This window comes from Solanum pennellii, chromosome 4 (genome assembly GCF_001406875.1).
Source record: "Solanum pennellii chromosome 4, SPENNV200".
Lineage (NCBI taxonomy): Eukaryota > Viridiplantae > Streptophyta > Magnoliopsida > Solanales > Solanaceae > Solanum > Solanum pennellii.
In genome coordinates this window covers 4,783,760-4,798,726 of record NC_028640.1, presented here as the reverse complement: position 1 = coordinate 4,798,726, position 14,967 = coordinate 4,783,760, and the positions used below count along the sequence as shown (strand labels likewise).

The window sequence follows — 14,967 nt, the reverse complement described above, 5'->3', positions numbered from 1 at the left end:
AGAGTGAGGTAGAGAGATTTACCAAATACTTTTCTTCAATATCTGAATATAATATAACAAATCACAATCAATGCTCAGTATATTCTTGCATGGACATAAATTTCAACTTTCTCATGTCATAAATTATTGAATAGTTCCATAGGAGAAGTTGTAAATTACAGATGAATGAACATAACTGATGATATACTCAAATGGTACAAAGGTTAAATAAAATTTGTTTAACCATATGCGAACCTTTACAGAATGTGAGGAACAAATGAAAATGCTACTCTTACTCTCTATCAAAGCTTCATTTATAAACTATGCCCTTCTGAACTGGCATCAAAAAAATTGGAAAATACTATTTTCCGTGTTATTTCTTGAACAAATGGAACAGGAAAATACGTAAACGTCATCAATTTGGCTCCCTGCTTCGTCTAATTTACATTATGATAGATATCTGAACATAAAGCGAGTTTTCTCATATGATTCAAAGAAAATCAGGCTGGCCTGTGGATGTCAAGCAACGATGCCACATACGGCTGTTAGGGTCGACAACCCTGGGTTTAGAGATGACTTCTGGAATTGGAAAGTAGACATAATGAGTATTGCATATACCCACTGTGATACCACTATATCCAGCAAATGCACCATGAACCTGGCAAGACATAGCATGTATATCGAATAAATAAATGGTTGAATAGTGTCTCAATCACGGAAAATACAAGTTAAGAAAGAGGTATCCAATTCCCCAATGAAGGACTTACAGCATTTTGCCCAAGTACGGTGCACAGAATACCATCTGAAGCATTTGCACGGCATGCACGGATCATGTAAGTAGGATCTATGTATTTCACATCAGCTGTCTGTCCGAGCTCCTTAAAGTACTTTTTAACCTGTCAAGAGAGCAGGCATATTATCATGAATTCTTATAATAAGAACGGTAAGTAAGCGAGCCATGAGCCTTCATGTGCAAGGAAATTTCTACTGCCAGGTACGGTGTTTTAAGAATCAATCAATCGACCGCCTCAATGAAGAGTTGGGAATCGTCATACAGATGTTGTATTAGCTTATTCCCAATAGCATTCAGTGGATTATGATGATTTCACTATTATACTGGTGGTCAACCTATCACAACGCTTCTCCTGATCCTAGCTTGAGGCCCGCTGTGCATTGTGAAGCTCATGTAGGCAGAGTGAAAGAGATGACGACCCCAATTAGATACTAGGAGCAACAGTTAAAAAAGTGACTGGAAATATCCTCATATATTGAACGAAACAAGGACACCAGTCATAGCAGCTTAATATGCAATTATTGGTTATTCTTAATGAAGTGGTGTTCAGGTAAGTATTTTCTTCTTAGAAATTCCAGCACAAAAGTTTAAAGATTCTCATGTACAATATAGGAGACCATAAGAAAGAGTTATATCCAACTAAAAGCCTCTCCAAGAATTCCAATAAAAATCCCAAAAAGATTCATGATCCAAATGAAAAGATGCATGAAAGAAGAACTTTAAAAGATTACCAATGCGATATAAAATAGAGAACCATATAATTTGCGCTCATATTTGGACAAAGATACCACTTAGAAGTGGTATGGTGAAGTAACTTGAATTTCTCTAAGGAAAAGAAAACTATAAAGGAATGAAATCCTCAGGATGACATAAGGTTGTAGACACTAACATGCATTGCAAATATTTAAGGTGTATCTAGCAACAATCCCACAAAGTAAAACTGGGAAGCCACTAACCTCTTGTTGCAAATAAACACCAATGTCTCCAAGTACAGCATTTCCAGATGCATCTTTTGCATTGGTTTTCTCAAGGAAATCCTGCAATGAAGGTTGGTCCGGAAGTTGAGTCTTATAAAGAATCAAAAACTGATCCATCTGTTTTTATTACTACAGTTTGCAAACAATAAATTACAATAATAGTAACCAAAAATTGTAAACCTCTAAGTAAGCTTTGAGTTTTGTCTAGTATAGCAACAACATTGAACTGAAAGGAGAGTAAAAAAGGAATATCTAGAATCTACGACATAAATAAAAAGCAAAGGGGATAATTTATGGGCAAGGATGATAATTACTTCACCAAATTTTGAATTCTCAACTAAAATAGTCCCTTAAGTTTGGCAGCAGGTCAATTTTTATCCCTACTTTATACCTTCAGCCCAAAAGATCCTTTTAAGTTTGCTAAAACTGAGCGCTTCTCATTGAAGTAATGAAAAATGCAAATGGATTCCTAAAAGACAAATGGAAATTGCAAAAGAGAGTATGTGACCATAGTAAAAGGACAACCATGACTGAGGTCTTTTTCCACAATTCCCAATTATGTGGCTTTGGAATTGTCCAGATGATTGGCAGAAGTTAAGGAAGAAAAGGAAGCATTGATGGGGGTAATTATGAAGCACAATTTACTGTTTTCACGTATTTTAACTACAGCTGTAACGCTTTGCATGTGCAATTTTTCATTAGTTTAATAGAGAGTGCTTTCAGGTTCTCTTAGTTGGACCAAAAGTCTCATGAAAGCAAACTTAAAGGACCATATGTGCTCATCATGATACAATAGAGATGAAAACAAGTCAATCCCAACCTAAGAAACCTTTTCAGTTAACAAAAACACATCTATACATCCCAAGGTAGCACAACCGTAATTATGACGTATCTAACCTGTCCAGCTCCCTCTGCTGCACAGACCACAGCTGATCCCTTGGTCTCAAGCAGATATTTTAGGTGCCTCAATACACCATGAGGGCCATGCAGATTGAAAGGCACCTGAAATACGAAATAAGATATGATCTTAATGAGAAACTCATCAAAAAAGCATTGCATAACATCTGGTAGATATTAGTTGTACCTCTGGAATCAAGCATATGTCTATTTGTCCACTAGCTAGGGATGCTTGCATAGCTATAAACCCACTACTACGGCCCATCAACTTCACAATTCCAATACCACGATATGCACTGTGCGCCTGCAAAAGAGCGATGATAAAGAAACTGCATCTAAAGCAGATTGTATGGAAGAAGTATAATGTATAACTGTAATTAAGGAAGTAAATGAGCACTTTTCTTCTGGAAATCAATCCTTAACATGAGACAATTTTTGAAATAAGTTTAGTGGCAAAAAAAAAAGAAATACATGAGAATACAAACTTGAAGTCCAAGAAATAGGGGGGAACTAGTCACTGATCACCAAGAACTTCCAAGGAAGAAAGGAAAAAGTCAGAGGATTCTGTCAAAAAAGGATTTCTTGCAGGATTTCAAAATGGATGATGACTATGTCTTGAACTTGTAGTGAAGATCACAAAAAAGTAACCGCACTGAGACATATTCACAGAAGAGAGGTTGATGAGATTGTCTATAAAATTCCTTCTCAAAAGAGATTATCAATTGAATAAAGTCTACAGGGGGTCCAGCAAATTGAAGGGAGCAAAGCATAGGAAAAGAAAGGGCAAGGTGCAGGTCATTTGATTTGAGTGTAAAAGGTTTTTCCTATTATGGAACAGACTATAGAAGAAAGGACGAATTTGTAGCAGGTCATAAAGTAGTACCTCAATGTAAGCAGAATTAATGGCTCTCTGTGCTTCTTCAACGGCAGTATCAAAACCAAATGTCTTATCCATAAGCATAATATCGTTGTCTATAGTTTTTGGCACACCAACTACAGCTGCCTTTATACGTCTTTTACGGCACTGTACACCCACAGTAGATAAAATTAAAATAGAATTTCTAACAATAGCAGATACACTTAAATGTTATTGACCATTCAACAACCAAGAAGATTAGGAAGAAACTATTAGACCACTATAATTCATGCTCATCTGAAACATTTTCTTTTTACAATTTCAGGGAGAATTTTAATTTTAAAGCATAAATGTGTATGCAAGAGGGACATTCACTCTACTTGTCTAATGGAGACACTAGAGAGAATCATTTATTCACTAACTACGCACCAAACCTCAAATAATCAGAGAACAACAGTCAACAATGCATTATGACCCCATATGAATATAGACGTCAGGCATAACAACCTCATCATGAATTGCATTTGCACCAGCATGTGTACCATTTCCACCCAGCACAAAGAGCATGTTGATTCCTCTTTCCTGACAATAGTAAAAGAGGTAAATCTTAGATAAACCTAGCAAAGTAGTCTTGCATTCAGCGATCAAGACAAGCTATATGATTGTAGTAGACGAGAAAGTCAGTTAAGTACCTGGATGCTGTCCACAATGTCACTAACTTTAGGTCCTCCACGTGATACTCCCAGCAAGCTTCCGCCCGAAAGATGAACATTTTGCACCACTTTTCTGGATAACTAAGAAGAAAGCAGGTGGGCGAAATCAGTAAAATACTTGAATCTCATTAAAAGGAAATTTATCCATGCAGAGTAATAGTAATGACCGTTTGGAGATCAAAGTAAAGATTTGGCACTTGAGTCTGAATAACGGAGTTTTGAAATTTAAAGGATCATTTGGGCAGTGAAGAAGAGTTGAAGTAACTTACTGGCATTTCGGCTAAACCTTTTTCCGAAAACCCACGATATCCAAAAGGTATTCCCACAATTTTCTTCACTCCATATATCTCAAGGGTGATAACTATCTGCATCATGTGAAGACAAAGAGAGGATGAAGAACAACACCAATGCAGCAGCAAGCAAACTACATCCATGGGAAATCAAAGAATCGAAATCAAACAATAATAAAATGTTAGTACCTGTCGAATAACATCATTAAGCCCGGGGCAAAGACCACCACAAGTTACAATCGCTGCTTTCACCTCTTCTGGCTTGAAAAATATTTTCTCTCGAGGACCAGCACGGTGAACCCTGAAAATAATTCATTCCGTACTCATGCTATGTGTTAAAGGCTTACCAAATACAAAATAAGAATCATGCTTGGAACAAAATCAATGTATTTATGCCCTGAGTCGGAATTCTTACAACGCAATCAGAACTCTTCTACTCAATGTTCAGTAATTCTATACCAAAACAAACACTTATAAGGAGCTAACTCTGTTCCTTATCACAATTTTCCCCAAATTCCAGTAATAGATAACGTGTAATTTCCTAAAACACTGCCCTCATCATTTGAAGAACTCTTAACATCTCACTATCTAGTTTTATTTCTATCAGAAATAAAAAAGGAAATTTCAAACACAGAAGATGTCAAGGAAATGGTAATGCCAAGTTGGGTGTTGAACTGTCTGGATAGTGGAAAAATCAACAATGATGGAGGACTTCAATTTATGACAATTGGGAGTAGGAGCTCGTAGATGCAGATCAATTAGTAACCTAGAACGATTTTGTCACTCTATAGACATGCATTGCACTATAAAAGGCTTATGCCAGAATAAAGGGGGTGAGACTGATTAAACTGATACTAGTCCAACGTTAAGTTTGATAATTTCCTCAACAGGTGTATTTTTGTTGTATCCATGCAACTCTTTAAAGAAGAAAAAAGAACTTTACCATTGCTCTACCCATGAACAATTGGAATCAATGCACTCGGCACCAGCAGACGTGGGGGAGGAATAATTAATTACCTGAAAATGTAAATTGCTTACTTAGATCAACTAGAATTAAACAATACAAGTAAACATGGAGGAAATAGTACAGAAAAAAAAAACAGTTATCATTCACTTTTTCATCAGCAGACAAGAAAAACAAATAGCCTACTTGCTTAACTTCTCCATTCATTCAAAAGATAGTACTGTTACACTTCCGGGAGTTGAACCAACTTTTGACTAAGATATTCAAACATACCATTTTGAAATGGGACAGATTGCAAATTTAGTTTGTATCATCGTATCTAAATTATCAAAATTTTAGACCAATTAATAAAAACGTATCCTTGATATGCGAAAGGCCAATCAATTTCAGAACAGTGAGATACTAATATCTTCAGCAAAATACTTGTGTATCAACACTGGATTTTTTCGCTTTTTCAACTGCTAACCGACTTCCCATCAAAGAATTTACTATTGAAGACTTCACATAAAAGTGAATCAAATAGTTAAATACACCCATCCAAACTGTAAGGCTACTAAAGATAGATATTTTTCCTGACTATTTAATCTATATAACTATGTCAAGGGGTAAGGAATATAGTTCCGGTGGCAAATTACTAGATATCTTTTATCAGTACACGCTGAAAACTACATTTATACGAGCCAGAGCATTTCCACATTCAAATTAACGACAATAACCAAGTAGTTGGAGATCACTGCTGAGAAGTAGACTTATGCCACACAATGATCAACTATATATTAATTTACATGGTCTATCGACCTATATTCCCCTACCTGTAAACATAAGGGGGTGATAACCAATATTACAGGCACTAATTTGAGGGTACACACCCTCAAATTAGTGCTTTTTTTTTTGCTAATTTAGTGTATTTTGAACATTTTTGGCACGAAGCAGTAGATCAATATGACATAATTACTAGAAAAGGATGCATATCACCTTCTACTATCATAATCAACTGGAAACTGAATTCGGACAGTGAAAAGTTATGCAGAACTAGTAGAAACTTACTTTCAATAGAACTCTGTCATTATTATTAATGTAACCATGCCATTTTTCATCTGAGGGATAACCTTCTGCAAACTTTTCAGTTATTGGAGTCCTGTAATAGGAATGATGCATTAAAGTTAGTAAAATTACGACACAAGAAAAAATTCCTGTCCGAAATCTTCATTATATTATGCAAGTATATTACTTTCCATTTAATTACAAGACCACCTGGCCAAGTGCATTTCAACAAAATATGCGAGAAAACTAGCAATACTAAACTTTGAAGAATTGATAAAGCCAGACATAGAGACCTGAATGTTGAAACAGTAGTGGTAGATACAGAAAAGTAACTAATGCTAAAAACAACAGGATAATCAAATTCAAACTGAATACTCCTCCATTTCAATTTAAATGATACTCGACAAAGCATTTGACATAATTTCAATTATATATATATAACTTCACAACTCATCGAATTATTCGAGATTTTAAACTTTCATATGATATTTGGTCCAACCAAATTTCACTGTTCATATTGGGTACAAGTACTTTCTTTCTTCACTCTTGAATGATGTCTCTCTCTCTTCTTCTATTTTCCGAAAATCAGGTGAATATGTCTGCAGCTGCTCAACCTAAAGTATTAAACTTTATGTCCAGTTAAATACATTATGCAAAAGAAAACGATGGAATATCCATATAGCACCTGAGTATCAAATTTAACTCCTAGAAGTTGTTGCTACAATTCTTCACTAAACAAATCTATACACTTCACCACTATTTCCAGATCATCTACCAATTCAACACATAGTTCCCTTTTTCTAACCAGTGTCCAGGCCAACTTGAGTGCACCTCGACTAATTTAATCAAATACATGACGCCTCCTAACTTTGTCCACCACGACCTTAAAAAATGGGAAGAAGTCACCTAGTTTTTCGTCTATGCTAAGATTGAACCTGAAACTTCACAGTGTTCAACACACTTCATTGATCACTAGATTCCCAGAAAAACAAGAGAATTATTCCTTCCGCCCCCAATATATGTGATAGTTTGGAATTTCAAAATTCCAACATTGAAGTTAATTGGGACCTAAGAAACTTTAAGTTTTTTGAAATAAAATATATATATTTGAAAACAATATAAACAATACTATAATTCACCATAATTGACAACTTAAAATATATAAAAGCATAAGAAAAATTTGATTGACTTCAATTGTATGACGGAACTGAAAAAAGTACACTAAAATTAAAAAAAAGGCAGTTCTTTAACAAGGACATTACCTCATTTTTAGACAAAAAGTAGAAGGATACGAAACGGCGTCAGGGAATACATCAGTCATATGAGGAATATTAAAACGAGCTTCAAATTCTCTAGAATACTTTAACTTCCAATCAGGATCACTAAAATCGATGCCGCCGACGCCGGCGGCAGCATTTTTCGGTACTCCGTTTCCAGCTTGCACTCGAATTCTCAATCTCCGGCAAGCTCTATTCAAATTCCGTACAGTTCTCACCTTAACAGAATCTAAAAAGAGATCATGATCGGTGTAACCAGTCGTCGAGGGGAAAATCGCTTTCTGTCCGATCGCCGGCGAAAGCGACTCCATGAAATAGCAACAGTATGTGTGTAACTACTGTCTATGTATATGTGGAAGATATATATAGAGTGATGGACAGATCGGAGACACGTAGAGTGACGGAGAAAGAGAGAAGAGAGAGACAAAAAAAACAGTAGTAGAATTTAGCAGCCAGCCGGAGAAAAGAGAAATCAATAGTATTTTTTATTTTTTGGGTTTGACTTTTATTCTCTCTTGTTTTCTTTGTAGGTTTCAGCCGTCCAAATTGTATACATTTTTTAAAGTTATAGATTAATTTATAATTTAAATATTTAAAAATTATACTTCTCATATTAATATGCTAAAATAATATTTCTTAAAATATTGATAAATGTTATACAGATTGATTTTTGAGAATTATAAAATATAATAAGTAAAAGTAAGAGGAGATAATATTAGTTAGTTTTAAAATTTTAAAACATCATCTCCATCCTTAATTAGAGTTTTGAGTTTGAGCCTATGTGTAGAGATAATCATGTATGTTAGAAGCATCACTTTCAAATGAAATTCATTGCGCGATTCAGATTTAGTCAGACTCCAATATGAATTCCAAGCATTGAGTGAAAAAGAAAAAGAAAGTATAATTTACAAAATTTTATAGTGTTAAAATCTAATTATATATTATCTCCCTACTCTTTTTCAAATTACAAGAATCTCTTAAAATTTATTAATTTTAGATATATCATTGGACTTTTGAATACATTAGGAGACATTTAAATACTTGGAGAGAGATGTATTTAAGATGAGAGAGATGTACAAAGAGGAGATAGAGATGTATCAGGGATATGACATCCTTCGAATATATAGGAGAGGAATGTACCCGAGAGGGAAGGAATGTATCAGAAAGGGGAGAGATGTATTCGTGAGAGGAGACTGGTGTATACGAAGAGGATTTTTGAAAGTTTTTAATATAATTAAAATTTTTAGAGATTATGATAAAATAAAATATGTAAAATACTCCTAAAATTTTTCGATAAGATAACGAAGGGATTAATCATTAAAACTTTAATATAATGCATGGTACTTACTCTGATTGCTCAAGAGACTTCCAAACTTTAATACCAATGGGTACTTTGGCTCATGAACATTTGTGCAAGGGTGTACTCCTATGAGTCACGTTGGGTTGAATTTGGAGGATCGAAAATGTTATACGGATGAATTAAATTGAATTTAGATAAGAAAAATAAGTTAAATTAAGTAAATAATTCGTTCAAAAGTTTTTTCAGTAGCAATAAATTGAGCTAAAATGAGCTAAAAATGTTTAATAATTCAAATCACTTAGGTCTTATTAAATTTTAATTTCATTGTTTATTCTTTTATAATGTAAGTACATAATAAAATTATTTCTTCTTTATTATGATTATATATATACTATATCAATAAAAATAAAACTTTTTAAAATATTTTGACAAAATTTATTATTGATCAATTTAGTCTACATATAACTTAACAGGAATTGCCTACTCTAAAAAAAATTGTGTGGGTGTTTCTAGCAAATTTAAAATTTTTATTTTTTGAATTCTGGATAACAGTAATCTATTTGTTAATCGGACCTTAAATAAATTTAAATTATGTACATATTATATAATTTTTTTAACATAGATTATATGATATCAGTAAAATTATTAGAGCTAAAAATTTCAATTTAAAGTTTTAAATCGGGAAAATGCACAAGTACCCTCTCAACCTATGCCCGAAATCTCAGAGACACGCTTATACTATACTAAGGTCCTATTACCCCGCTGAACTTATTTTATAAGTAATTTTCTACCCCTTTTCGGCCTACACTATCTTGAAAAAAAAGTCAACCAGCGTTGGATCCACAAGATAGTGTCACGTTGACCGAAAAGAGGTGTAAAATTATTTATAAAATAAGTTCAGGGGTAATAGGACCTTAGTATAGTATAAGTGTGTCTCTGGAATTTCGGGCATAGGTTGAGGGGGTACTTGTGCATTATCCCTTTTAAATTTAATATATATGTTTGATTTAAGAAGAATGAAATCTTGAATTAGTTCAAATGGACGTAAGTTGATTCGAACATCACAATTACTAAAAATATATATTTATTCTTAAATAATAATTATCAACTTCAATTAAATTGATATAAAGATCAAGTATAAATCACATCTGATTAGCTAATTAGTAACACAATGATTTACTAGCTTCGCTCGACCACCCAGTGATATATCAATCAAGGAGAAGTTGGTTAGCTGATTGGTGAGACAATAGCTTATTACTTTAGCTTGACCACCCCCTCTATCGTACCCCTAACTTATTTTGTTTTATTTTTGTTTCTCACTCAGTGTTGGTACATCCACATTAGAGTCCGATTCTATCCGGATATATTCACGCTGGGAAGTCCCACATTGAGGTCTTTCTAACAAAGGCAACTCCATACCCAAGGGGGCTCGAACCGAAGTCCTCTTGCACCGCCACTCCCTGAATATTCTTATTTATTTATTATTGATAAAATTATTCTTATTCCTTGTATCATTTGGGGAAAGAATGTATTTTCATATCGTAAAAGCATAAATTTTTTTGATAATAAATCTTATCTATTGTACAACATAAAAGTAATAACAAGAATTTTACATATTCTACTTCCTTTTTCTTACTTTTAATTAGTCAACTTTGAATTTCATATTTGTAAGGAACAAGAGAGGACAAATAAATACAACAAATTCCACAATCACCCTATTAATTAATTAGGAGAAAAAAGTTACCATAAATGTGAGGTGTGTTTTCAATAAACATTTAAAATATGAACATTTAATAATTAAAGTATATTTCTACAATATTTTATAAGAGTTTAAGCAAGATATTCAAATACTTATATTTAATAATTTAGATATAAATATAAAAAATAAGAAGTGAATAGTTTTTGAATTATTATTATTAATTGCACTATGTCATGTAGAATAATAATGTGTCGTGGCTGACTCAATTAGTTCTCTTACAAATAGAATATTCAAAAACCAAAGATTCGAATCTTTTCTTTTGTTAGGTTTATTCTTTTATCCCATTTCTAATGCTATATTTCCCTTATTCTGATCCTAATTTTATAAATTTTATTTTTATACATAATTATCACAATATTAATTAAGTTGCAAAAAGAGATGATTACTGATAACTGTTCATGATAAGTTTAGTTATATGAAGAATAAAGTGAACTAAACTGACCTGCTATAACTCATTACTAAATAGGAGTATTAAAATAGTACTCCTTCTGTCTTATTTTATGTGATATTTTTCATTTTTCGAGAGTCAAACAGTTTAATTTTGACTGGATATATGCGTACGAAATTTTCAAATATTTTAAAATAACTGTAAAGAGTATTACAATAATTGATAAGTCAAAATGTTAAAAAGATCTATGAAATACTTATGATAAAAGATAAATTTGTTTGAATCTCAAAATGAAAAGTGTCACATAAAATGGAACGGAGTGAGTATAAAAATATTTTATATTAAATATATAGTAATTTTTTAATTAGTTTTTATTTTTAAATGAATATGAATCTTTGACTTTTTGTGTTAATTAATTCCATATCTATATAACATCCTTGAACTTTAGAGATAATGACTACTTACCTATAAATTGCAATAATATTTTAGATTAGACAACTGATTTCCCACATCATAGTATCATTAGAATTAATTGATATATAATAGTATACCTATTTATATTTAATATGTGATGAAAAAGGTAATAAGTTTTTTTAATCAAAATTTTAGGGGAAAAAATCCGAAGAAATAGTTACCTTTTATATATGTCCATAAAGCTTTTAAAGACTTTAGTACTCTTTATTAATATCTATATTTATTGTCGTTAAAAATTATTTTAGTTATAGTGCAAAAATGATATTAAATAGTAAATTAGCACAGTAAGTGAGAGAAATATATAGTTTTTCTCAATGTCATTTTTTTCTTTTAAGAAGTTTGGTTCAAAAAAAATTATCGCGAGGTTATATTCTTATCGTTACGATTTGAATTTATAACTCATATAGATGATTCTACCTTCTATATGAGTAGATAATCTCCTGGTTTTGATATAATTCCATTCTTATTTTAGACAATATCCACGATTAATGTTGGATAAATTTAATTTCAAAATTAATACCGGAATAAAGACCCTAATCCCTATAATCAAACAACCCCTAATAGAGGGTTTAATTAATAATCAATATATATAAACATGTGAAATGTTTACGTAACGTTGACAAAATTAAATTAAAGTTACAGGGTACGATGACCTAATCCATGAAGTCATTATCCTCACTTTTTATAATAATATTCTGCTAAGATATATCTATTTTATAATAGTCATCTTTTATAACAGTAATTCAGTATAATGATAAAATTATTTTTACAATAAAATCTTCTTGTTATATTATATCATATTATAAAAATATTTTATTATAATATACAGCTAAATAATACCTAGATAAACGATACTATTATAGAAAAATTTAACAGTATATATAATTAATATGTTTTCCTCTAGGTAAGGCCCAAAGCATGATGTTCACCAATTAATTATTGTAAATATTACTTAAATAACTCTAGTAAGAATAATATTTTAGAAAGTGATACATCACCAATTACAAGCTAAGCTTGAGACTCAAATTAGTGAATTCCAAAAGCTTCTTTCAATAGTGAAATGTACATTGATACTCACAACATCATGTGACAAAATAGTTTTACTACAAAAGAAAAAAAAATACATGATTTTACTTTAAGTTGACACCAAAATAAATGTCTTTCAAGTCAAGTAGTTAGAGAAAAAGATACATAAACTTTCTAATAAAATGCATAGATTTATTTTTTTAAAATCCTTCCAGAATTCCAATTATATCATGTGATATTTGGCACTTAATTTTGAATCATCCAACTGAAATAACTACCTTTAACTGTCATTTCATGTTTAAATATTATCCTTCATGTCTTGTTCAGTCCAATTTAAATGGCTGGTGGCCAATCAAAACTCTAAAAGTCTACATCAATTTTTAGTCATATAAAAATGTACTAGAAAACCAATAAACTTTATCATAAGATTCAGTATGAACTATTAATGTGTACACTACTCCAAAAGTTGTCTATGTAAGTGCATTTGGTTCATTTTTTTTTATTTGCATATTATTAATTGGTGATGGATTTATTTTGTGATTATGATAATAGGCTACGTAACTAATTAAGTTATAATTAATATTTTTTTTTCTTTGTTGCATTTAGTTGAAAAGATGAATTCAATTGAGATGAAGATTAGAGAAGAGCTCGAAAGGGATGTTGAGAGGGATTTAGAGGATGAAATTAAAGAAGGAATTTGTCAATTAGCCCTAAGATTACATAGGCTTTACAAACATCAAGAGGAAAATAACACAAAGAAATCAATTGATGATCATGGTACAAGAGATATTACGCGAGGTACGAATACTAAAGCTCTCTCTGAAGTGAATATAAATATAAAGATGGAAGGAGGGACTAAGATTGAAATAAAAGAAACCAAGAAAGAAGCACATCGTCCGAGATCTAATAAGGTGTCGAGTAACGTAGAGAGAATGGTTAGTACACGTCCACCAAAATTTGATTGGACACAGAGTTTAAGGTCTGGACAGACTCCCATTACTGGTTATGATAAGATCGATACTTCCAGAAAGCAGGTTAAAAATATTATCAGTAAGAATGGTCAGCAAAATGTTAAAGTCATCAAAAGTGTGGGGAAAAAATCTACTAGAGGTTTGAAGTAGAGGGAAGAGAGTTTAAAATTTGGAAGTCAATAACATAATGTTTAAGTATTGTTGTTTTGGGTTTTTTGTTTGACCTAACTTTGGGATATTGTTCTTGTTTGATTTAGTAGGGTTACTATTATGTTGTGTGATATAATAAGCCTCAAAGAATAGCATTGACGATGATACATTTGTTGTTTATTTTTATGGGATTTGAGGGTTGAAGTACTAATAGGTCTTGAATAGAGTGATTCAAATATATATTTAAAGTTTGTGAGTTTAGAATTTGAAAATTAGAAATTCTGAAATTTATTATAGGAAATGTTACGAGGCTAAGCAAATTTATAGTACTTAATTACTCATCATAGTTATAGTTGTTATAATTATCATTCGCGACTAACATTATATATTAAATACGTGGTCTGACTTGAGTTTGTATAATCAGTCACGTTTGTATATGTATAATTCGCCACATTTGTATAATTCGCAAGTAACAATTCTTTGTATGATTTGTATTGTATATGATTGTTTGTGACGATGATGTCCTTTGGTTTTTTCAGTTTTGTCATCATATACATTCAATCTTTTTGTGTATAACTTTTATAAGTTTGTATAAACGTGTAGTTTTTGAATTTTTTATAATATGATTTATATAACGTAATTTGTATAATATATTTTATATAATTGTTTAAAGTTCATATATTTATGTTTGTGTTATTTTGCGTACTACTATATTTGTATAATTTCAGACTTGATATTACTTAATTATACAAAAACGCGTGATTATACAAATGTACCTGCGAATTATACAAACGAGATGCGAATTATACAAAATTATTGTCCTCCCTTGCTCGCCTCTCTCTTCCCTCTCCCGATCTCGCCCGCCTCCCTCCTTCCTCTCTCAAACTCGCCATATAAATGCATATGTATATATACATATACAATTCACCTCTCTCCCACTCGCTTGCCCTCTCTCCTCTCTCTCCCAGTCTCCCTCGCCTCTCTCCTCCCTATAACGTATAGCTACGAATTGTAATTATCAAACTATAGCTATAGAGAGTAATTAAGTTATTTTTGAATAGTTATATGTGAAAGTTCCTCATTATTATATGTATATAGATTAATTGAAT

At 31.9% G+C, this 14,967-nt stretch overlaps 2 protein-coding genes across 2 annotated transcripts; one reads left to right on the top strand and one right to left on the bottom strand.

Moving 5' to 3' along the window:
• Positions 1–85: 85 nt before the first annotated feature.
• LOC107015665 (ATP-dependent 6-phosphofructokinase 5, chloroplastic-like) lies at positions 86–8,317 on the bottom strand. Its single transcript, XM_015215996.2, has 13 exons — positions 7,776–8,317; positions 6,517–6,607; positions 5,449–5,522; positions 4,695–4,806; positions 4,485–4,580; positions 4,195–4,296; positions 4,010–4,084; positions 3,530–3,670; positions 2,834–2,950; positions 2,647–2,751; positions 1,729–1,809; positions 747–875; positions 86–637 (listed from the first exon to the last, which is right to left on the bottom strand). Exons 1-13 carry the CDS (start codon positions 8,099–8,101, stop codon positions 470–472), a joined length of 1,617 nt encoding a protein of 538 aa, XP_015071482.1. The 5' UTR covers positions 8,102–8,317; the 3' UTR covers positions 86–469.
• A 4,778-nt stretch (positions 8,318–13,095) lies between these two features.
• Positions 13,096–14,357, top strand: LOC107017120. The gene is made up of 2 exons (XM_015217394.2): positions 13,096–13,211; positions 13,344–14,357. The coding sequence occupies exon 2, from the start codon at positions 13,352–13,354 to the stop codon at positions 13,856–13,858; it is 507 nt and encodes a 168-aa protein (XP_015072880.1). The 5' UTR covers positions 13,096–13,211; positions 13,344–13,351; the 3' UTR covers positions 13,859–14,357.
• The last annotated feature ends 610 nt before the right edge of the window (positions 14,358–14,967 follow it).

What these genes read in the sequence shown, in the direction of transcription:
- LOC107015665 (XM_015215996.2), bottom strand. Translation starts at nt 8,101, where the DNA reads ATGGAGTCGCTTTCGCCGGCGATCGGACAGAAAGCGATTTTCCCCTCG. An exon ending in ACTTTTTGTCTAAAAATGAG is followed by an intron (nt 6,608 to 7,775) that starts GTAATGTCCTTG and finishes TTCCTATTACAG; the next exon opens with GACTCCAATAACTGAAAAGT. An exon ending in ACATTGTGGACAGCATCCAG is followed by an intron (nt 4,085 to 4,194) that starts GTACTTAACTGA and finishes TACTATTGTCAG; the next exon opens with GAAAGAGGAATCAACATGCT.
- LOC107017120 (XM_015217394.2), top strand. Translation starts at nt 13,352, where the DNA reads ATGAATTCAATTGAGATGAAGATTAGAGAAGAGCTCGAAAGGGATGTT.